The 25,210-nt window shown below is 46.8% G+C and overlaps 1 protein-coding gene across 1 annotated transcript in view; it reads left to right on the plus strand.

The window, feature by feature from the left end:
• RTN1 (reticulon 1) overlaps window positions 1-25,210 on the plus strand; it is a 119,038-nt gene that overhangs the window by 58,769 nt on the left and 35,059 nt on the right. Inside the window, exons 2-3 of the mRNA XM_027901915.1 lie at window positions 7,337-8,074; window positions 12,826-13,608. Of these exons, the coding sequence (XP_027757716.1) occupies window positions 7,337-8,074; window positions 12,826-13,608 (1,521 nt within the window). The remainder of the gene's footprint in view (window positions 1-7,336; window positions 8,075-12,825; window positions 13,609-25,210) is intronic.

The raw sequence follows: 25,210 nt of genomic DNA on the forward strand, positions 1-25,210 counted from the left end.
AGTGTTAGGGCCTCCAGGGGTTGGATCCTGAAAGGAATTTGTCCCCTGCTCCAGCCTCTGTGCTTATGAGGAGATGAGTTGATAAAGGATAGTCATCCCCAGATGATGAGCTCTTAGGGGCTGGGATGTCAGCTGATCCACATTCCCCCATATATTTAGCACATGGAGGACTGAAATTGGCTCTCCCTGGAACTGGAAGCTGCAATGCCTGTTTACAATAGACAGCTAAAGCTGTGGAAAAGTGATAGAACTCCAGCTGGGGCTGGAGGCTGTAGTAACTCATCTTCTGCAAAATGACCTGGGGGAGGGGTTTACATGCATCAAAGCTTATCCTTAACTTGTTTGAGTTTAGGACTTGCTTCCATCTCAGGGGGGATGAATGAGAAGCCACTCCAGCGAAGTCAGTGGAGTAATCAGGTTGTCAATACAATTAAGCCTGTTTTTCCAGCCTGTCCTTTTGTCCTCCTACCTGTGCAGGAGACAGAACCTGCCCTTCTGCATGGCAGTGTTTCCTCTGGTTGCTGCGGGATCTCGAGGGGAAGGATGAATAACTTGCACAGCAGATGCACTGACTCACTCCTGTCCCCAGGAGCTAAGCTCAGACTGTCAGCTGCTCGGAGACAGCGGGACGCAGCCTTCCTGCTGCTCTGAGTTTCCCCAACACATCCAGGACCCATGCAGAGAACCAGAGGGAAGTAATAATAGAATAGGAGCGTGTATCCTTCTGATACATCCGTTTTTCTCATAGCCTCTATTGTACAAATGAATCCTAAAACAACTCTTGGGGTACGGCCATTCATGTTTGCCAGTGTGATTTGTGGGCTTGTACCTTTCCTGCAGTCAGGATTACGAGAATTCCGGAGGAAAAGAAGCTCCTGTCCTGTAAAGTGGGTTTGGAAATCCTGAGCTAAAACAAAGAGCACCATCTCCTGGCAGCTGGGAATAGCTGGCACAGCTTCCAGGGATGCACGCCTGGCGCAGTTCCCCTGCAGGCAGCTTGCTGCTCTCTGTGTCTAACCTTGAGTATCTGGAGGTGGGACAGCTCAGGGTTGACAGCTGGCTCTGGACACCGAGAAAGGCTAATCCAAGCGACACCAGGAGCTGATCTAGTGGTGTTATACACAGCACAGTGATGCCTCTGCTTGGCATGAGAGTTCTCAGCTGTTTGGGTTTCAAGCTCTACTTAATGCACAACTGCTCAAGTACTTTTGAGTTTCGCATGGGTATTGAAGTGGTTTAGGTTAGGAAAATCATGGAGAAGGGTCTTTGCAGAATTGAGAGCATGGCTCCCAAGTGGTTATCAAAGAGGGTAATCAGCCTGTTTCAAAGCATTGTGTGATTTGGGCTGGGGCTGAGAGATGCCTCTGCCTCTTGTGCGAGCTGCCCTTGCTGCTGCCAGGAAGGTACTAGCAAAGGACACTTGGAAATCTGTGGAGCATTCATGAGGTTTGAGTTGGGCTTGAAATCAAGCAGAGAGGAAAAAACAGCTTGGTCTGGTTCCAAGAAAACAGAGTGTGCTTTGAATCTGGAGACAGACTTGGGACTGCTGGTCCCCCTGTGTACCGTGAAGAGATGTGTAGAAGTGATAAAACACTGAACATCTGTGTAAAGATGTATATGGACAGAGATGAGAACACAGCAAGGAAATACAATATAAGTTTTGAAGAGGAAGGTGGCTGAGCTGGGAGAGTAAAAGGAAACAATGAGACATCATGTATCACAGTCAAAAGAATTAAAAAAAAAGTCTTTCCTAAGACTAAGTTAGGAATAAAAAGAGACAAGCTTTTCACAAAGAGCACAGGATTTTAACTAGTGGCTGCTGACAAAATTATAAGTTTGGTACAAAAAAAGGCAGGACTGTCTCATAGCTACTTTTGTTGTGTATTTGGAAGAAAGCAGGAAGATGAATTTACATGATGGTCATGGGCGAATGACAAAAATGAAGGAGAGGTTGGAATGTAAAACTGCTGGTGTGGGGCTGGGAAACATATCTCTGCTGGTCATCAGAGAAGGCTCCCAGCTGTGGTTTGGTCTCCAGATACAGGTCTTTAGGTGGTGGCAAGGTCTGGGCGTTGGGACTCTCCTGCATCACTATCAGGTGCAATGGGATGCCATGATGGCTTCCATGGCCTCGCTGTGAAATCAGCCTGTCTAGGTGATTAGAAAATAAAAAGCTTCCTAAAATGCCCCACCACCTCGAGCCTTTAAGAGAACATAGGATGTATTTTCAAGACAGGATGTTTTTTCAGGCTTTAGTCTCAGTGCTGAAAGTAAGTTACTGCATATCCCTGAGCTCTGAGGTGCCTCTGGGTGTCTTGGATCAGAGCAAAGTTGCTGTGCTGGAAAATTCTCATCACTCAGCTTTGGCTTCTTTGTTGTCTAAGATCATGTTGTCTAAGATGATGCCTAAAGGGCTGAGGTACTGGAGGTGACACATGGCATGAAATATCTTCTAGCATCATTTAGGGTCAGGCAAACAAGAGTGCTCCCCTTTTTTGTGGGACTTTGCTTTTTACTATGTCTAGGAGGAATAAACACAGGTCAGGGACTGTCCAAATGGGACAAGGTGTTCCTTGTTGCCAGGAGACTGCCATATGTATGGACATGGGAGAGAGCTGGGGACACCCTGCTTCTGGGAGCTGCCAGCCCTGCTGCCCTGGGGCAGCTGGTGATGAGTCCTGAGGCTCAGTATCCAAAGCAGAAGTCAGAGCCAACTATTTAAAAGACTTAGAGGAATTTGCTGGAAGCTCCTACTATTCTGCTTTTGTCTGGAAAGGTCGCTGAAACCTTGATTCCTCCAGTTGCAACCAAAGAGCTTTTCTCTTCTCAGCACAGCTTCAGGGTGTAAAATTGGCATAGTATAATTAAAGAGCAGTTCCCTCTCTCCACTTCTGAAAAATTAATGATTTTGACCAAATCACTGACATGCAATAAATACTGAAACTCGCATTGCAGGGTTGCCAGCTGTTCTGGGGGACTGAAATTTCATGTCACAGGATCACACAAATATTTCATGTCATGGAATCATAGAATGGTTTGGGTTGGAAGGGACCTTAAAGGTCATCTCGTTCCAACCCCCCTGCCACAGTCAGGGACAGCTTCCACTAGACCAGGTTGCTCAAATGCCCTTCTGCGTCAGTCTGTCTGTGCCATTGAAGTTTGACAGGTTAACATGAAAACGGGTTATTTTATTGAAAGTTGAACACAATATTCTGAAGTGATCAATTTTAAAAAGACTGAGAATAACACAGTTGGGTAAAAAAATTAAATTAATTCTTTTTCTTGTCTATGATCCTCAGCTAACTTTTTGTTTCTTCTTCCAGTGTGCTGCAGCAGTTCACCTTGCCTTAATCCAAACTGGGTTTCAGCTGGATTTCTTAAATTAAGAGTTACTCTGCGTGAAACCAATGATTTCTAAACTATTTCCTGTGTCAATTGCTAAATAGCTCTAAACCCAGTGCCGTAGCAGAGGATTGCTGGAGCATTCACTTACTCTGAGGAAAAAAACCCAGTCGTTTTCCAATATTTTTTTCTTTACAGTTGATGAAAACACATGTAACTTGCTGAGCATCTCAGCTGTGCTTGGGTGATTGAATCAGAGCCATTACTTCTTAGCTAGTCGCAGGAAGTGAAATTATTTCCCGAGGGCTCGTGTTACGAGAAAGCAGGACTGCTGCTCTCAGGAGCTGAATAGCTTTCCTTTACCTGAATTGGCAGGCAAGTATTTTGGGCAGTTTTGAGTGAAATCCAGATTAAAAAAGCCCAGCCCTTTATAACAAGGGTAAATTCAGACCTGATACTGTCATCCGTTACCGGCGCTATTCAGGGCTTCTCCTTCCCACGGATATTGAACCAAGTAAACTAAAAGTCAGAGAGGGCATTGCTTAATCACCAGGCTCTGAATACAGTATTCTTCAGCAAAAACCTGCTTAGCTATTACAGGTTTCCATGTCCTTAATAGGCAGCCTAATAGCTGGTGGATTCACGCTTCCCAAATGAGGCAGTTTTACCGATGGCTTTAAATCATTCCCAGTGGAAATAGGGAGTTGCATTAAATCCTATTAATTAGGCAATTTCAGCTGTCTGCAGTGCTTTTGACTCTACTGTCGCCTTGAGACCAGGAATCCCCATATGTCCTGCTAATGTGAGCCCTCCCTCTGCTCAAATGTGCTCACACACCTCTAAGTCTGTCTTCTCCTGAATCCCAGTAGGAAATACATTTTCTGGTTTCATCATTATTTGCAAAACCACTGCAGGAAAAAAAAAAAAAAAGGTTTATGACTGGCAGTGATTCTGTTTTAAATCAGCTCTTGTGTTAACATTTGCTACAGCACTGGGTTTGTACTATTTGAAAATGTGATGTTTTTGTTGTCTATTTCAGGGTTGGTTTTTTTTTTTTTTTCCCTGCTGATGAATAGCCCAAAGGATAGGATGATATTTTCCCAGCCTCTCTTTATCATTGTGGCTCCCCTGCGAGCTCTTCTGACTTGCTATAACTCCTGCTACGAAGCACCTGACAAAAATGCATCAGAAACCCTTTCGCTGCCCTATTGATCAGCATTGCTAAAAGCTGCAAATGCTTGTGCATCTGGCTCACGTACACCGTGGGCAAAGCACAAATATAAGCTGCAAACAGCATCTATGAATATTTGACAGCGACTTCAACCTCCTTTGAGTCTGTTTGTGCTCCCTCTTTGCCAGCAATAGTGGGATGGTCGTAAAAGTGGGTTTTTTGCTCACTGATGGTGTTGTGGCAGTGTGTTTCTCATGAGCAGAAAAGTATTCCACCTCCATCTTGAGCTGCTCCATAGCCACTCAAGGTCAGTGGGACTTTTCCAGTGAATTCAGTGGGCTTTGGATCAGGTCCAGCAGGCACTGAGGAAGCATCTAATGAAAGAGCAACCCTGAAACCCCGTGATTTAGACAGTCACTCACCCAGCACAAATAGTAAATTACAAACAGCAGATACTGGCAGCAACAGGCACAAATAGTCCGCAGTCAGCAATTCACAGCCTGAAATATGTTGGCGTAAACAACGCATCAGATAATTCCAGCTAACCAACACATTTGTGAAAATCCAAGCCTGTTTATGGATAATTTTCAAAAAGGCAAGTTCAGCAAGGAAAGCATTTGCGAGGAAAAGGACCTCTCCCTTTTTGCTTACTGCTGATTTAAAAATGTGTCTTAGGTATGAGCTGTCCTTGTGAGGCACGGGATGACCTCCGGTAGGACCTGGGTGCTGGACAGCCCAGTTTATCCCTTTTTCTGCTTTGGTTTCACTGTGGTTTTCCTCTTAGGCTTCATTCTCAAGTAGCTCTACTTTTGGGACTGAGTCATTTGAAGCAGTGAGGATGAGAGCTGCCTGCAGCAAGTTACAGAAGGATCTTGCAGCCCTGAGTGAGCTGGCAGGAAAATAGAAGGTGAAATTTAGAGTAGGTAAATGTGAGGTTACACGACAGAGAGGGGAGAATAAGTCCCAAATTCACATGTATATGAAAAATCTCTGCAGTGACCCTCGCCACTCTGGGGCAAGATCTTGCCTTGGTGATAAATGTTTCTATGAAAAGTTCTATGCAGTGCTACATAGTAGTGAGAACACACAGGTGAAGGCTGGGAATGACTGGGAATGGTGATGATGATTTTCCACTTCCTAGCTGCAGCTCCCCTTGTTCTGTGCTCTCCCGTGGCAAAGGAAGCTGCCACGACTCCCTGGGCTCTCGGGGTGTGGGCATGGAGCTGCTGTCAGCATCCTGTGTGCAGGAGCAGATGAGAAGTGAGGACTGGTGGGGGAGAAGCAGCACCCAAATCCAGTGAGGGTGGGGACACAGGATGAGGGAGCACAGGTAGGCTGAAAAGCAAGGTGTGGCACTTCTGGGTTTCTTTCCCCTTATGCCACTAGGTTTCCCCATGTAAAAGGGGAAATATGCTGTTCCCACCTTAGAGGTAGCCCAGGGAAGAGAAGTTGCTTGCAAGTCATCACAACAATGCCAAAATACAGTGAGGGAAATGATCACTCTGCCTTTGCGCAGGACTTGGGATGTGCGTGTCACATCCAGTGAGGCTGTGCAGTAAAATAAAGCCTGCAGCTACAGCCTGAACAGTGTTATGTGAGGAAAAAAACTGCTTCAGTGCTCACTAAATGAGCTGCATGTGCCTAATGCATTCAGGACTGTGGGAAAAGGCAGTTGCGGTGGCGTCTAGAGACATCCTGTGCGTGCAAGGAGAAAGCAAGTACCCAAATGCAAGTAGCTCAGGAGCTTTCAGGCTGACATCTTCCAGCTTCTGGCTTTGCAACTGCAACAATATCCCCTTTAATATATACCCTGAAATTTGCACTGGGCGGGGAGGGGGGGAGTGTGCAGTTTGCCACTGTGAAGTTTGCACTGTACATGGCACGTGTGGAGCAGGTCAGGAGCACCCCGTGCCTTGCAGGCGATGAGGAGAGGTCAGAGAAAGCCAGCCAGCCCCTGTGGTGCAGGGTGCATCAGCACACGAGGGGTTAACAGGCTACGCCCTCTCGCAGGCACCAGCTCCTGCAGGCAGGCACTGGCTTTGTTCCTCCTCATCCCATTCCCTCAGCCCTTATAAAAATCTATCTTCCCGCCTCCCTCATGGGGAATCTTGCTGTTCCTGTTGTTGAGCTGTGCTTTGTATTAATGCTGCAAAGCGAGAGTGGCCGTTGCTTCTAATTTAATTAGCGTCATCCCCAGGAACTGAAAGCGTGACAGAGGGAATTAGAGGCAGCGTATGAAAATGATGCATGGGTGTGGGTTGAGGTTTAACCACCTTCATGCCAGCATGGTTTGTAGAAGATGCACACAAGGTACAGCTTTCTGAACAAGTGGAAATCGCTAAATGAGGTTGTTTAGTCTCTGCCTTGGTGTTTTACAAATTTGGGGCGGCTACTCCTAAAAGAGAAAATGAAATCTAAATCTGCCTACCTTCCAACTCAGAATATTCTATGAGAAGAGAATAGAATAGAATATTGGACGCTGAGCCCCTGAGTTGGATTGTGAGGGAGGCTGTGAGATTGCCATCACTGGAAGTTTTTATTCACATGCTGGGAAAACATTGGCCAGGAATGTTAGTAACTATCAGGATCATTTATGGCTATTTTAAGATAGACCAGCAGCTGGAAGCCTTGTCTGACAGATTGTACTGCTATGTTGCCCAAAGGTATAAAAAGAGAACAGTCCCAAAGAGCTTGCGAGCGAAGCCAAGTCTGGTGCACAGACCAAATTTAAAATCAGCAGGGGGTGAGCGCAGCTTTGCAGAAAACTTGATGCATGCAGGCACTTGTTTCTTACTGTGCCTCGTTTTCGTGTCTCTGCTTTAGGTGTCACAGCCTCATCTCACCTCTTTGACTACGGCTCCACTGCCAACGGGGGCGACAACTCCTTCTACACCTCTCTGATCTCCGATGTCCACTACACCACCCCGCGGGACTCCACCTATTACATGGGCATTTATCAGCAGGAGAACAGCCCCATTCCCTGCTCAGGCAGCACAGAGGGGTTTAACACTCTGGGGCATCCTGTTCAAGATGTGACTGGGTTTGAGTCCCGTGGCTTGTTTAGCTCAGATTCAGGAATAGAGATGACTCCTGCAGAGTCTACTGAAGTCGACAAAACCTTAGCGGATCCCATGAAAGTAGAAGGTTATAAATACATGGACATGAGTAGATCAGAAGAAATAAAATACCAAGACAAGCATGACTCTGACTCAGAAGACGAGAGCCCAGGCCTTATCGAGAAGTACCGGGGAGTACCCGCTGGGTCCACCCACACCGCTGAACCTCAGCGGACGGCGCCGGAGGGCGCGAAGGCAGCCAAAGAGCAAGACCCTCTTGAAGACAGAAGGTCTGGAGATCAGCACGGTGCCTCTGTGGCTACAGCCCCCGTCAAGATCACGCTCACCGAGACAGAAAGCGCTAGGGAAGCTGCCAGCAAGGAGTCCAGCCCCACTCATCCAGAGACTGCTCTGAAGCCAAGCCGTGAGGCGGTACCAACGGTGATGGTGTCAGAGCCAGAAGATGAGAGCCCAGGGTCTGTCACACCACCATCCTCTGGCACAGGTAATGCTGATGCTGGGGCAGGGCACTGTTTATTTGCTATTCAGAAAGTGGCTGCAGTTGTAGCCCGCACGCTGGAGAATTACTATGGGTTTGTGGTGGGTGAAAGGGGGTGTGAGTGGACATTAATGGGACTCCACAGTTGGAGATGTTTCTGCTCTGCTCGGGCACCACTTTGTGTTGCTGAACTGAAGGGGAACGCAGTGGTGTTACCCATCACCATTAGACTGCTCAGGATGAGCTGCCCTTGCTGTGTGGAAAGGGATCCAAGATTGCTGACCCCGGTCTCCCCAGAGATCTCTCCTCAAAGGGGAGTTGTGTACTGGTATGTATCCCTGGGGGTGTCTTCATCTAGGCAACATTTTGAGCTAGATCCTGGTGATTTGGGGGGGGGGGGGTCTCTTGGTCACCTTGGCTCTCCAGACTCCCCAAGGGAAGTGAGGTGTGTGGGATCAGGGCTGTGCAACTGTTCATTTTTTAAAAATTTTAACTTCTGACTTAACACCTCTTTGCTGTTGCACAGAGTAAGGTCACGCTGTTAAACATAAGTGCTGTTTTCAGATGAAAGAAAGTGCTGCTTTTATAAAGTGCTGAGAAGGGAAATGCTGTCACCTCATTTACAAAGGGGTCTGGAGGAACAAAGGGCCAATCTCTTTTAAAGGTTCATGATTTCTGTTGGAGAGGCACCAGAATCCAATATTTACACATTCTCTTATTGTCTGGTTATACTGCAGTAGTGCATAATATCTATTCCTCATTTTCCCTGTTATACTATATAATATATATATATATATATTATATATAATAATATGTATTGTTCCCTATTCCCTGCTAAAATATAAAAGTAGTATAATATTTTAAAATGTAATAAAGGTCTGTGACAGGAAGCAGAGTTTTCAAACTGGAAATTAAATTTCAGCACCCTGGATCAAAATCCTGTGACAGTGAGCACTTGGCACCTGACAATGAACATTCCCAAGCTGAGATTTCCATTGCTTTGATGGCATCTAGAAGCATTTAAAAAACTCAACTAGAATTTACCTAAATTGGCAGTCTGGGATTTTCCCACAGGGAGGAAATCCCTACCCTCAGAGAACTATTTAGTTCCTGTCCAAACCTAAGTGTGCATTTGTACACTTTCACACACAAAAAGGAGATAGAAAGACCCACCACAGCAGTGAGTTTATTCTGCCTGTATCAGCCAGAAAGTTTAGATAATTAATAGATTTTAGAGTCCCATTTTTCTTTTATTTGACTGGGTGACATCACTCACTACTCGTGAGACATGCCATTTTTTATGAAAAAAAAATTTTTTTTTTTTTTTGCACTTCAAGGTAATTAAGGGCTTCAGGCACTGACTGTTATTTATTCAGTTTTTGGCAACCCTTCAAGGCTGCCTTTGGGACACTTGATAACTGTATCCCAGCAAAATAGCTGAACAGTCCGTGGCAGAGCCGCAGTGCTGCTGCCTTTCTGGGAGGCACTGGCGTGGCTGGCATAATTGACAGCACGGAAATGTTCCTCTCCATGGGCAAAGATCCCCAGCACTGCCCAAACAGCCCTGGGAGGTCCCACTGCCTCACACTGTGATGCCGGAAAGCCAGAAGCACTGTTTATCCATCACATTAAGGAAAGAAGCAGGCATCTTCTTCTAAGGACTGGCTCCCAAGGGGTGTTTCCTCTGGATTTCGCCCCTTTCCCACAGCCTGGGGCGTGCTGCGCCCAAACACCGCGTTCAAAAGCGAGGGAGACACTAAAAACCTGCCCTCGCTATTTCCACCCAGTGACCCAGCAAAGTCGCCGCTCCTAGGTGCCCTTATAATGCATTCTGGCAAAGCCCACCCAGCTACCCCCTGCTTGGATCAAGACTTTTGAAAACATTTTGCTTTTAATTACCGGCCGTCATCTTTCTGGGGAAGGAAGACGCGCTCCGTTCCTGCGCTGGCGCTGAAAGGCCGCGGGTATTTGCACGCTTGCCCGTGCCAGCAGTAAATGTGACACCCTGCTGCTGGCCACAAAGGGCTGTTTTATTCACAAGGTAAATGCCACGGCTGAGAGTTACGGACTGCCAGCACAGGCAGGAGCGGGGTGAAGCCCAGGGACAGCGGCGTTGCTGCGCTACGAGGGCTGGAAGTCACATGTCTGCTTGGACGTGTGCCGGATTAAGTCATTGCTCGGGGAGAAAATGCTCACGTGCCACGATGCAGGAGAGCAGCGCGGCTCATTGCGGCTTCCCGCAGCCAGAGGAGAAGGATGCACAAGCTCCCGGTGCAACAGAAACTTCCCAGCATCCAGACAGGAGTGCGTTGTCACGGCCCCGACACCTTAATCCTGACTGTGACTGTGCTTTGGGGTTGCAGAAGGACTTTTTCGTGCAAGGGGGATGTGCTCCAAGAGGGCTGTTTTGTTGGAGGAGCTGCAGATATGCCAACAATACGTGCTTAAAATTACTGATGACATGTACTGGCAGATACAAAAACCAACATTGCTTGGAGGGGAGGTTGTTTTTCTTGCCCATCTCCCAGTAAGATGTGATGGCACCAGTGTGCCATCATCAAAACCTCCCCCTTTCCTTGAATCATCTTGAGGAAGGCATAGCATCAGGGAATAAACTGGTTACGCTACTGCCATGAGAAATTAAGTCAGGAAATACCCAGAAATAATGGTTTTAATAGAATCACAGAGTATTCTGAATTGGAAGGGAACCACAAAGATCATTGAGTCCAACTCCTGCCCCTGCACAGGACAGCCCCAAGAATCACACCATGTGCCTGAGAATGTTGTCCAAAATCTTCTTGTACTCTGTCAGTCTTGGTGCTGTTTTGTCCCAGGTCAGATCTAATAGAATCTCTTTCCCACCCTCTGTTTTAAAGGCGCTTCCAGATGTGGCCAGGACAGCTGGATGAGCTTAGGGGGCCGATGCCAGTGGCTGCAAAGCAGGGCTGGGCTGAAGGCAAATATCCTCTAGGAGCCAGGGGCAGGTCAGCTCAGGGCTCTCCACTTGCAGCCGAGGGGCTGGAAACCTTTCTCCACTCCGCTGTGGGACCCAGCTGTGTGGATGCAAGCAGAGTGTCCTGCCCTGGGCCTCTTCACCATCATCTGCAGGAGAAAATTTGGGGGTCTGTTCTCCTGATGGCTTTCTTGACACCCCACAACCTGCAATGCCACTCACTGAGCACTGTCACATTAATAATGACTTCAGATCAGAGAATGAGCACTCAGGAGTCCAGGGGCCAAATTTCCACGTGTGCTTGATGGCTGCTTCAACCTCACTGGGGAAATTCAGTGAGGTTTTTGCCCTCACAAAGAGAGGGTCTTGTGTGTGGATGGCAGGGATCTCTGGGTCAGGGAAGTGCAAGGTGGAAATGGGCGATCAGGAGGTGGCTGTGGCCAGGTGACAGTGGGGAATGGGTGTAAAGCTGCTGCCATGGTCCCCTTGGGCCCAGATAGGCTCAGGTGGCCTGTCTGGCCTTACAGCCAGTGCACCAGGTGCAGTCTGGGCTCTGGGGCTGGCTGATGCTCTGTGAATGACCAAGGGAAGCCTGATCCCCAGTGGAGTAACTCGAGAGAGCAGCTGATGCACCTCATGCTGCCTCTGTCACTGCTTATTGTGAACATTTTGCAGGCAAATTCACTTCCTTTCTTACTTCATCACAGAATCTCACATGGTAAAGGGATATACAGGGAGGTAGAACAGCTGAGAAGTCTGGTGCTCGGCTCCCTTCTAGGACAGGACGTGGGCTCCTTGCTAATCCCAGGTGACCAGCCAGACCTTTCACCTGCTCATTTTCACCCTCTGGTTATATCTTCTTCCAGAGTGAGCCAGAAAATACAGACTAGGTCTTTACTTTTCTTTGTTTTGAATTTTGGGTGACAAGTTAGTAATTATCTTGGTTAATGTAGTTCACAATTACATTAAGAATTACAGTAAAAAAATCAGTTTCATTCTTGGGCTCAACCAAGCTAAAAACAGAGAATTCACCACCCACACCCGGAGGGGGGAAAGGGGGGGGAACCAACCACAAAAACAACACACACACAAAAAACAACACAAACAAAAAAACCCCAACAACAGCAAAAAACACAAACCAAAACCAAAAACCCACACAAACCAAAATAAACCCCACAAACCCCAAACCCAAACAACAACAACAAAACAAACAATCCCCCCCCACAAACAAACAAAAAAGCCACCAAGACCAAAAGCTAACCACAATTGAGGAAGGTTTTTGACCTGGAACTTTCCACACCTGAAAGTTAAAGTTTGGCAAAACTATTAGTAACCACACATGGTTTGTTAGGATCAGCAGTGTCAGGAACCCATGAGCCCTGTGTCTGTGCTTGTCCCCAGAGCAGACCTGTATCAGTAATCCCCAGGATGGAAAATGTGATGCTTTCATTTGTGCCATGAACCCATGTTCTTCATGACTGGTAATTTTCCTGGTGAAAACCATGTTGCTGAGCCACTGGTCAAGCAGTGACCAGCACTGCCACGTACCTCAGCTTTTTCCTCAGTAAATGATGCTAATGATACTTCTTTAATACAGAGCACATGCATGAGAAAGGCTCTATAAGGACAAGCTGTTATTATTCTTAGTCATCCCAGATGGGGAGACTTTGTGCCTGTGTTACCAACCCTGCTAGAGGGAAACACGCTGGTGTGAAATCTATTGTGTTTGTTCCCTAAGCAGCCAGAAAACATGATTTTTAATTTTTCTTCTTTCCCGTCCCCTGCTTTTTTTTCTGCCTGGCAGAACCGTCCGGCTCAGAGTCGCAGGGCAAAGGCAGCCTGTCGGAGGATGAGCTCATCAGTGCCATCAAAGAAGCAAAGAGCTTTTCCTTTGAGGCCTCAGAGGCACAGCGGTCCCCAGCCCTTCCCACCGAGAAGAGAGAGCAGCGGGCCAAACCTGGGCGCCCCGCCGGCTCCTCGCACGCGGATAACGAGGCCAGCAGCGCCGAGTCGGGGGACTCGGAGATCGAGCTGGTCTCAGAGGACCCCCTGGCTGCCGAGGAGGTACTGCACTCCAACTACATGACCTTCAGCCACATTGGAGGGCCCCCTCCATCGCCCGCCTCCCCCTCCATCCAGTACAGCATCCTGCGGGAGGAGCGGGAGGCTGAGCTCGACAGCGAGCTCATCATCGAGTCCTGCGACGCCTCCTCGGCCTCCGAAGAGAGCCCAAAGAGGGAGCAGGACTCCCCTCTGATGAAGCCCAAGGTCATGGACATTATCAAGGAGGAGAACAGCTCGCGCACCGACGCCTCAGACTATGAAGCCAGTAAAATCACGGAGAGCAGGATGAACAGGGAAAACCTAGCAGAGTCCTCGTCCTACCTGAAAAGCTCCTTTGTTGCGCCAAAAATCAGTGCTGAGCCCCCGACCTCTGCCGTCAGCACCGAGGAGCTGAAGGAAAGAGTAGTCCTGAAGAAACCCATCGAAGAAACTGTTGTTAACCAAAGTAAAGTGTCTTCCAAGGACTTTGGCAAAAGAAGTCCCTTGGCTTCGTTCCTACTGCCGTTTTTAAATAAGCAGAAAGGTAAAATGCAGCTGTTTATGTTGGTTTTTGCAGTGCTGATGAGAAGGGGGAGGAGGGAGAAGCGCCTGTTCCTTGCGGGGGAGATGTTATTAGTGCCAAGCAGGGGGAGTTGCTGGCATTGGATATCCTCAGCTGGAAGCTGGGCAATGATATGTAACAAACACATCATCCCTGACCTGCCCATTCTCCTGGGGGAGAAAAAAAGGTACCAGCAACAATAATTTTTAGGCTTAAGAAAATAGATACAGGATCGTGCAGGAACCACAGTAGGATAAGGCTGATTCATACATCAGACATCTGGAGGATTAACAACATATCCTGCCTTGTCCCAGGGAAGGAGTGCAGTGAGAGAGGTGGCCCTGCACCTCTCAGAAGTGTAAGGATAATCATTTTCAGGATATAGTTAGGAAAAGAGAAAGATTTGGAGAAGGAGAGGAGTTGGATTTGGTGCATCTGGGTTCTGGAGGTGTTCAAGGCCAGTTTGGATGGGACTTTGAGCAACCTGGTCTAGTGGAAGCTCTTCCTGCCCATAGAAAGGGATTTGGAAGTAGATATTTAAGGTCTCTTCCTACCCAAACCATTCTATGATTCTATGACTCTGAAGTTGGTGCAGCTTACACGAATCTCTCTCATGGTGGCTGGCACCCTCCATCCTTAATAACGAGGGGTTTTGAATATTTTTCCAGTGCAGGGGCATGGGTGGTTCCTTCCAGCTCTGCATTCCTTAGGGAACATCCTGTGCACCCCTCTGAGAGCCCCTTCCCTAATCCAGCGCTGGGCAGGACGCTTTCCTGGTACTCAAATGAGCTTGAGGGCACTTGTCTCCCCACAGAATCTCTTCAAAGCCAGTGCAGAGCCAGCCAGGTCCGTGCTTGCTGTGCCAGGCACTGTGGTCTAACAGGAACCACCAAACCTCTAGAGACACCACCACCAGGTTTTAGTCTGAGCTGAACCCTGAGGACCAATGGGCAGCACATGGTCACTGCACAGTGACGCTGCCGGGGGTCCCTGCAGCCTGTAACGGGCTTAGTTCACAAAGCACACGAGAGAAAAAGGTACTTTATTCTTTGCAAGATGTCAGCTTTAAATTGCCAGCACCTTTGTGTGCCTCTGGCTGTCTAGGCTGGTGTGGAAGGGAGGGACACTGGGCTGCCCCATGCCTACCCCTCTGTGTTCTCCCCGGCTGGGCTGGAGGGCAGTGACTGTCCGTGGCTCTTGCTGGGTGTTGTTTTGGAAACTCAGAGAGCTGCTGCTTCCTTGCAAAGAGCTGGACAGGGATTGAAGGAGGGGGAGAATCCCACACTCACTGCTTAAAGAGCATCTTCTTCCTCTGTCTGCCTTTGTGCAGGGGTTGCCCACACGGTGGCCCGGAGATGTGGCAGGAATGTGAAAGTTGCACACTTAAAACCGATTTACCTATGGCTGTGAACTCAAGCGTGCGAGTCTAGTGAGGAAACAGCCTGAGCTTGCATGGTGTGCTGAGGGCTGCAAGATTTGCAGCACAAAATATGTTAATACTGATTCTTAGCGGTAAAGAACTAATGACATCAATAGGCTGAACAAGAAACATATGATTATTGCTTGTAAGTGTGTTTTCCTGCCAGATTCTCAGAGCTTGCAATGTCACGCTGTGCATCTCATCTCCCTCACAAATAGGGTGAGCCCTGACCATTTCTTTCCCCCTTCCCAAATTCCCTTCTTTTAAGGATTGGACGAGGCCCTGCCCAAACCACAGCAGCTGTAGGGCTGATTAAATTTACCTTAAACACTGCTCCTGCATTGTCTAGCATCGGGTTTCTGCAACCACCATGTGCTGTGTGTTGTTCTGGGCAGACAACTAGCGATTTGGTCTTGGATTGGGGAAAGTAGTTGGGGACTGTCACAGGGGCAGCTAGCGGCCTGTCCCTCAATTTTGAGATTTCAGGCTCTGTTAGAGTTTTCAGTCCCCCTTAATTGTATTCAGATTTTTTTTGGCCTAACTCTCATGTCTCTTCTAATTTCTGTCATTGCCCAAACCGATGATAAGAGAGACTTGCTCTCATATGGTGGTCTGGGAAAATCCACGTGCATGAGCAGCGTCTCTCCTTGTGTCACAGTGTGTCTGTGTTCCTATCTTTATTCCCGCAGGACAGTCAGTAGTGGCAGGAACTTTTCCTCACAAGACAGCTAATTACTACTTGGCAGTGCAAAGACTTATTTCAGTATGGGCTTTTCTCCCTTGAGACACTCTGGTGCCTAAGGCGAGGAAAACAAAACCATAAAGCCTCTCGAGGTCATTGCTGCTAAAACCTGTGTATCTTTTTTTAAAGCTGATTTCAAGGTATGGAGAGGTGTGGTCAAAATAAGAAAGTGTGGATGATAGTGGGGTCCGGTTTATGCTGCCTTCCACTCACAGGTATTTGCTGAGTGGGTTTCTGTGTCTAGGTGGGGGGGTAGTTAAATTTTTATATTGAAGGTAGAGTATGGGTTTCTCCTTCTGGGAGGACCTGGGAAAGGAGGGTTTGTTTCACGACATTCACTCAGAGAATTCACATGAAATCTTTCAGCAGTTTATCTGTTATCAGAGGTGAACTGCAGGGTGTGTTAAGTGGCTTGGTGGAACCAGAGCATCCCTCATGGATCCTCCCAAGATCCATCAGCCTGGAGCTGCATTGGCTGGCAGGGAAGTGATGTGGCAGAGCACATCCAAGAGGACAGGGACAGCTTTCATAGCATCAGCTTGAGGTCCTGGCAGAGCTTTACATCATGGCATCACATATGTATCATACACCAACTCAGATGCACCCAGTAGGCATTTGGCAAGGGCCACACTTGGCCCAAGTGATGAGAACAGAGGGAGATGTGGCAGTGGCACCCAGCAGAGGTGCAGCAGAGCGATGTCATCATGCAGGAACAGTGTCATTATTCGTTAAGGGAATTAACTTAATTATAGTTATCTGTCATTAAAAGAATACTAACAAGATGTGACTGTATACTTGTTAAAAATAGAAAACAGAAAAACCTTCACTGTTTCCTGTTACCTCCTTGTTACTCATCACGTTGGAAGTGTTATGCTACCACTGCACGTCCTTCTTAAGGCAAGGTTTTAGAGATGCTCATGGAGTCCAGGTGGGGACTGATGCCCTATGGCCACAGAAAGTCAGTGCTAGCCCAGCACTTCTGGAGATTCATTAGGAAATTGATGGGATCAAATGAAGCTATTCAACATGCCTGGCTGTGTTTTTGACACCCTGCTATAGATCTTCGTGTGGCCTCTGGCCAGGTATATGTAATTTAAAAACAGTCAGCCAGCAGTTTCACATGGAAACATTAACTATTTCACTGTTGGTACTGTAAACCGAGTGTTTTTTCACTCCTATCCATTGCATTAAATATACTTTTCATGGCTCATCAGAAGTGTTTGCCCTGGGCTGGCAAGACAAAAATTGATTTTGAGTGCTGGAACTCCAGGGAGAAGCTGTGCAAAGGGAAAGCCTGGGATATAACCTGGCCCCAGGAATGGTCTTGCTGATTGTATTGCTGCCAGCCTGCAGCTTCCTGCCTCAGGGATCTTTCTGCTGTGTCTGCCAGACATGCTGAAAACACGGCCATCCCCTAAATAACAAGGTGGAGCACAGCAAGTGCATGTGTGGTTTGCGCAGTGATAACTCAATGTCTCTGCTTAACGTCTATTGCCATCCAGTGGCAATAACAAAAATGGGCAGTGACTCCCTACCTCCATTTTACTGGGGCTGACTGTCATGATTTCATGGAGTGGAGCTCTTCCCATGCCATGAACTGCCAGCAGCCTCTCCCACTTTTCCACGTGGTGGGAACGATTGCCGCGCTTGGTGCAACACAGGCTTGGCTTTGGCCGGAGTTGTGCAGTTGCTACCTGTGTTAGTGCTGCCAGCTCCTTTTCCTCCTGTAGAGCACAGAGGGGAAGGCAGAGCTGTGGCCAAACATCTGCTGTTTGGGTGTTGCTGCCCTCACATCACTCCTGGCATCCCCTCCCAGAGGTGGACACAGCCCTTACGCAACAGGGCTTAGAGCACATCGGGCTGTGGCTCTGCAGGAAGGGAGGGTGCCAGCTCAGTTTCTTTTTTTTATCTTTGTTGTATTGTGTGCTGGGCTTCCACATGGCTTGGGCATACAGGAAATTTCAGAAAAGACCTGCTGTCCTAGAAATACAGATCCTTTGGCCTGGGGAAGTTTGCAAGCTGGGAAGGAACTTCTTGGCTGAGTCCTTTCCTCTCTTCTCTTGCAGTGTCTATCGGTTCCTCTTTGACAGGGTGGCCTGGCTGATGTCCTACAGCCTGTGGACCTGGTCCTGGGCAGAGATTTCCCTTATGCTGGAGCATCATGCCTCTCCCCAGCCTCTCCTTCAATGACAGGATTAGATTAGTTCTCCTTGATCCATTTAATGAAATGTGCAGCAGCTTGTTACTTTTCAGATCAGATGTCTGAGCCCAGGTTATAAAAAAGAAAGAGATGTGGACATTCATAGTAATGTTTGCTTTATTTTTCTTTTCATTTTATGGTAACATTTCACTTAGGAAAAGGAAAGTACAGGCCTGGGGCTGTTGAATTGTCTGTCACTCACATGTTAGATGACACAACTGTCAGGACCCAGTCTCCGGGCTAGGATCCTGCTGAAAACACAGTCAAATAAAATTAATAATTTCAAGTGCATTATTCTGCAGCACAGTCCTGTGCTACCCTGCTATGAGGCATTCTGATTTTGATGCCTTATGCTTTCATAGCATTACTCTGGCTAATCTCATGCAAGAGCATGTCCTTAAAACACACCCTTGGTGGCAGCTGTGGCTCTGAGCACCTGTGAGGGACACCAAGCTTCAGGGCCACTCATTTTTATGTGGTGGCCTGGTGTCTCTCAGATAGTGTCACAAGCTGCAGTCAGGATCACTTCTGGTTTTAGAGTGACACTGGTGAATTCTTTGGGTTGAAGAATGTGTTTTCCCTCTCTTCTAGTGCTTCTCATGCTGTCCCATCACCCAGTGGACAAACACTAAGCAGTGTGGGCTTTTCCCCTTTGATCTCTCACTGTGTTCCCCCATTTGGTGCCACAGACAAACTGATTTTGCACAGTTTCTCAAGGAGATGGTTTTCCAGCAGAGATCCAGGAAAGATCTTAAGTTATTGGGAATGATTTTTGTTCAGCTAAACATCGTCTGCATTGTGACAGCACATCCCTGCTGCTGGCGGAGTTGCTAGTGAGGCATTTTTCTATGGGAAGGGGGTGTTTGGTTGGGTGATTTAGCAATCTGAGGCCCATTTCTCATCTGCATGCTCTCACCAGGCTGGCTCTGCAATCAGCAGCAAGCCAGGCCAAGGCTTAAGCATACGGCAGTGTTAGTTTAATATTTTAGTGCCATCTGCTGTAAGTGCCTCCACACTCTGGCCCATCTGTTTTGTGTGCTTCAGTTTGCTTTTTATGGGGCTCCGGCAGCTTTGCATCCTTTGGAAAGCCCCTACTTGGAAAAGGTGTACGGGAGAGGGATGTCCTGCCTGGGGTTGGAGCGTCTGCACCTTGTGATGCTGTAGGAGGAGTGGGATAAAATCTATCCAGAGAAGTAAATGTGTGAATCTAGGCCTTCCCATGAAACGTTGGCGTAGATTGGTGAACCTCTGTGGACTTGCCTCCCACAAGGAACAATTCAGGTGGGAAGGGACCTGGGGAGGTCTCTGGTACAACCCCTTGCTCTCAAAGCAGTTAGGTCAGGTTGCTCAGGGTCTTGTTGGCCTGTCCATCTTCTCGGCAGAGGCAGAGGTTTTGGGATAGCTGAGAGCTGGAGCCTGAAAATCTGGGTCAGTCGCGTGATGATGTCTCAGCGCCGTTAGCTGCAGGCACAGCACAGAGCAGGGTAAAGAACAGATACCACTCAGTGCAGCTTCAGACAGAGTGGGATGGCAGGAACTTCACAAGGTCCTGAGAGCCCATCTCCTGGCCCCCGGCCAGGATTGCTGGTAGAGCACTCTTGACAGATGCTTGTGACTCATTTGGAAAGGCCTATGTTGGCAGATCCTCTACCAGTTCCCAGGTCTCTATCAAAAACTGTTGGCTGTTCTTCCATCCTTCTTTACTTTAGGCTAGGAAATTCTAGTTTCTTAATTTTTTTCTCCCCTATGTGGTCACGTTTTTGAGCTTTCTGAAGTGTCTTGTTGTTCCCTCTGTTCTTTTCTACCATCGGTTGAATCCTTGGAGGTTACTTTTATGGAGATCATCCATGTTGATGATGGATTACTGCCTCCCTACAGGCTGGGACTGGGCTTCTAGAGCCCCCTGCAGCAGCACAACATTATCCTGGAGAAAAGGAGACTCAGGGGGTGCCCTGTAATTCTCCCTGAAAAGAGGCTGTATTCAGGTGGGAGTCAGTCTCTCCTCACAGGTAACAAGTGACAGGACAAGAGGAGATGGCCTCAAGTTGTGCCAGGGAAGGTTTGGCTTGGTTATGAGGGAAAACTTATTCACAGTAAGGGTGCTCAGGTATTAGAATAAGCTGCCCAGGGAAGTGGTGGGTTAACCACCCCTAGAAGTGTTCAAAAAGTGTGTGGAGGCATTTGGGCACATGATTTAGGGGTGAACGTGGTGATGCTGCAATAATGGTTGGTCTCAGAGATCTTTCCCAACCTTAATGATTTTATGGTTCTAGGATATTGAGTTCCATTGCTGCAAGAGGAATCCCTTCCATATAACTTGGAAATGTCTATTCAGACTTATGCAACAGGATGTGCTGATCCAAGTTTCCCTACTTGGGATCATCTGACTCCTAATTTTCTGCATGAGAATAGCAATGGAGGAAATTTTGAAGAGATGGAGAAGCCTAGTGGAAAAATGAAGTTAACTACGATAATTTTGTCTATTTTTGAGAAATTGAGAACTTGAGAGTGTTTAGGTGTTTTCCAAGAACCAGGAACATGAACCTAAAGATATGGCAAAAATGGTCAATTAGCTATTTATTGGCTACATTGATCAAAATGGCCAATAAAGAGTAAGAAAAGAATTTTAAATGCAAGTGTCTGAGGCATGCAGAGCTGCAGCAGAGTGATTGTCTTTCAGAGAAAGACATCTTTCAGATGTCTTTCAGGGTGATTGTCTTTCAGAGAACAGTGTTGTACCAGGGATTCACCCTTCCATGGTACATTCCTGGTATTTTGGGAGGTTTAGCAGTAGGTGGTAGACTGAGAGGTCTTGGTTTCCATCTGCTTTGCCATTCAGCTTTCACTCCATTCAAGGAACCCAAAAAATAACTCAGAACACATGATAGGACATAAACAGGGAGTTTTGATGACAAGGGCTCTGCAGACACACTCACATGGTCTCACTGCAGAGACTTTTGAACAACAGAGGCAGTGGGGAGATGACATCTCCAGCCACCATGACTGGAGGAGTTTCCTCATCCCAGCAGCAACTCATGGGCACGTTCCTCTGCTCATGGAGGAGGAGAGGGAACTTCACACCTGCATATTTCTGCCTTTGAACCAGCCTGTGGCTCACCTCCCCACATTTCTGGCCAGCTCATACAATTCAGCTGCCACCTGACAGCTTGTTATACCCATCAAGCTGTGATAACTCCACCAGAGCTAAGCTGGAGAAACCTGGAGACATGCAGATTGTGGTGGTGGAAATGAACAGTGTGCACACCAGCAGGTTTGTGTTGTACAGGATTTCTCTTCACTCCTCTCAGATCCCTTTTTTTCAGGAAGGGAAGAGTGAGTTTGGCTCTTTCTGGCCTCAGGAGGGGTTGCAGAGGGGACAAAAAGAGCTGATGGATAGTCATGTTCTGACTGTGGAGTTCTTCCTGGAGTCCTGGTTTGGTGGGAGCACAGCAGGGTCTCCTAAGTGAGGAGTGGTCACTTAGAGGAGATGCATGAACCCTGGAAAGGATCAGAACAAAGCAAAGAACAGAGGATTTTCTCCCCAGATAATGGTTTGCCTGGGCAGTGGCTGGGATTACTGCAGTGGTGATTACTGCAATAATCCCTCTAGCACTTAGAACCACGTACATTTACCAGAGCATGACCTTGATATGACCTTCAGAAATGCCTCAGTAAATCTCACCCCTCCAGTTCACAACCTGTGTTATCCATAGCCTGAGTATTTGGCCCAGTTCACCTCTAGCATCTGTTTCCTCCCCTGATTTTTGTCTCTTTTCTTGAAAATTACTCCCCATCTATTGGGTAAGGTCAAACTTCTAATGCATATGTGCCAAACTGTCTTAACCACAGTGACTGCATGCTCAGAGGTGCTTTTAAAATTGGGCATAGCTTAATGTAGGAGGATCATATGTCTTCTCTTGGGACTGCTCTCCACTCCACTGCCTGTATGTGTTAAGTACCGAGCTATAAAAAAATTACAGGCTTTATACTTCTGTTTTCATATATCTCCCCTTTCAGAGCAAGGCGCTGCCTCTGATGAGCTGCCATCAGTTGCGGCACTCAAACAGAAGTGTACAAACCATTCTGATAAACATGACACAGGGGGGTGTTTATAAAACCTTTCTGCCAAGTCAAGATTACATAGTGACCAGTAAAAAACAAACAAATGAACCTCCCCCCAAAAAAGCTACTTGTTTAACTCTGTGCAGGCCCCTGATGGTTATGTCAAGTGTTCAAATATCAAAACCATGAATGGCGAAGTCTAAGCCGAGCACAGCAAGTCGGTGGGTACCTTACACACAAACAGGTACCTGCTGACAAGAGGTATGGAGAAGCAAGATCTGTTGTGTGCGAAGACCTGTCTCTGGGAGCCCACTGCTTGCTCTGCCCACATCCACATCCATACCCATATCAATGTCTATGTCTATGCCCTGCCAAGACAAGCACCCAAGGCTGGCTCAAGTCTGCTCCAGGGGAAGGCTGCAAGGAGACAACAGCTCTCTTCAGGAGACATTTTTCTGTTCATTCAGACACACCTCAAGTGCAAAATCACATTTCAAAAGCCCAAATCTTGACACTGTGTCCCTTTCGGTGTCTCCGGGTATCAGCAATTTATGACTCAGCTTTCAGCCAAGGCTGTGACGCTGACAAGCTGGTGGTGGCCAGATGTTGCAAAAAACTTGATGTAGCAATGTTTTGCCTGGATACTCCGGCAGACCTCAGAGATTTGTTATTGACACAGAAATCTAACATCTCTGAGCCAGCAATGGTGGCTTTTCCATGACTGACACAATATATGGTAAGGATGGATGTTTATTCTGGATATACAGGAACATGAAAGGAAAAAAACCCAAGCTGTATATAATGAAGTAGAAAAGTTATTTGACCTATAAGACCTTTTTGTAAATGATATTAAAGATCTTTCATAGAATCACAGAACACTTTGCTTTGGAAGGGACCTTAAAGATCATCATCAATCCTCTGCTATGAGCAGGGACACCTTCCATTAGATCAGGTTGCTACAAGCCCCATCTAACTCGGCCTTCAACACTTCCAGAGATGAGACATCCACACCAATTCGAGGTTTTAGGTCAGAAGATACTTAGGGAGGTTTATGTACTAAACTTCAGATTAGGTGAAGGAAAAAAAAAATCAAAACATTTTGCTTTTATTAACACTGAATATTTTGCTTGTCAGTGCAGTCCTCTCGTAAATGAAGTGCTTTGCAGGGAACTTCTGGAACGTTTTGGTTTTTGATCAAGAAATGCTGTTTCTGAACCTCTGCATTGCTTTATGAGCTGGGAATCATGTGTTTTCACCAGTTTCATTGATTAATTCAAATGAAGAGTTTGGACTCATTTCAGGACTGATTTAAATTAATGATTAAGCTCTGGTGATACATCTCTAAGTCTCAAGACAAGCTGGAATACAAACTTCTGAAAGTGTCTACCTGTTTCAGGATGGCTCTAATTCTTCAGATGTTAAGCAGAATAAGGACTTCCCTAAGTATTGCTATTTGTGTCTTACACATAGCATGAAGTTAGAATGAGTGTATTTGACTGTAGGGAAGGGTGGGCGTGCGATACATTTCCTTTGGGAATAAAACCTGGAGGTGGGTATTGATTTTACTGGTGTTTTTCCTTAGCTTCTGAGTGCATTGCTGACTGGGACATAATAGCAATATTGACTGAAAAGGGGATTTAGTTTTTTCCTGGGAGGCTGCTGAGTTCATGCCAGTTCACAACAATGTAGAAAATATGGGGATATGCAATGGTCTAACAATCCAAAGGTCTTGAATCCCCCCGTGAAGAAAGTGTCTCGTCTTCTTGTCACTTTAATTCTTAAGCTTACCTTGCTTACCACTATTTTTTTTATTATTCTTCTGCAGTATATTTTTTTCTAGCTCTCTTGACCTTTACCCAACCTGGGTAATTTAGTCTGCTATTTTTTTTCCAGAGAAGTACCACAGACTCCCTCTCTTCCCCCTCTGGCTCTGACAGCAGCTCGGGGGTTACATGGGAGCTGTAGCAGGGAGAGGTCATTCTGGTGTTCTGCATTTGCAGCATTTCACTTGCGTGTGAGGAATACAAACAGGTATGGAAAAAAAAAATAACGCTGCAAGAAGACAGGTTGGTTTGGATGCCAATAATCTTCTGTGTCTGCCACAGGTCTGCCAGACACAGTTCTGCCTGTGGTGGGGACGTTTGGGGATGTCAAGGTTGCTTAAATCTGCTGTAGCAATGAAAGTGAAGGTTTGTCATTTTGGTAGAGATGATAGATTTCACATGCGCTTTGAGTCAGGGAGGCTCCAGCTGAGCATTGTTTATGAAAATTTGGCATACAAAGGTCCTTGTGCTTCTGAAATAGGTGTTTCTCCTTTCAAGAGGGCCAAGCTTTCATTTCCCACTTGTTCAGGGCTCAGAGGACACAAAGCATGACTGATTTCAGGCTACCTTACACAGCAGTGAATATTTGGTGGGGAAAAAGCCCTGCTAGTTGGGTTGCTTCTCTTAACCATAGACCTCATTTTAGGGTTTATCTTCCTTGCAGCTTCAACTTAACTCACAGGTCTATGCACTGAAAGCCCTTTGGTGTCGCTTTCTCAGAGAAACCCTCTCCCAGGTGGTGCCATAAGGTTTTATTTGGAATTGGTGATCTCTTCCAAAGGTTTCAGCAGGTGGAGTTTGCAATTCTCCAACTCACTGGAAAAGATGTACAAGCTTTCTCACAGTTCATATGAAAATAACCCCACAACCCAGGTCAAGAGAATGCAAACTACAGCGAGAGATGACCTCAGGAATCCTCTGAGCTGGGGTAACTTGAGAGGCACTAAAAGGACACAGATAATCAGTATTACCTTTGCAAAAAGCCATGTCTTAGAAAGAGAGAGACAGATAAGGCTTCCAAGGCAGCAAATTGAGCTTGCATTAAGGATTTGGCATTAGACTCTTCTAGATTGCCAGGTAAAGTAGACATCTCAGTAAAGACTGTCCCCTTTCAAAATGGATCCTAAAGAATAATTTGCAGAGAAACAGCTTTTGATGTGGCTGCATCATCTGGCTGGATATAAACACTGTTGGAGAAGCACATTTCATACAAATGAGCAATATGTAAATTTTTCTTTTTTTTTTAATTGCTTCTTATCTTTTGAATAGAGGGTGCAATGAGATTGCAAAATTCAAGGGATAAAGGAAATTCAGATTTCCAAGGTCTGGTACCGTCA

The sequence above is a fragment of the Empidonax traillii genome, unplaced genomic scaffold (assembly GCF_003031625.1).
Source record: "Empidonax traillii isolate 1590-97213 ecotype Southwest subspecies unplaced genomic scaffold, ASM303162v1 scaffold821:size279169, whole genome shotgun sequence".
NCBI lineage: Eukaryota > Metazoa > Chordata > Aves > Passeriformes > Tyrannidae > Empidonax > Empidonax traillii.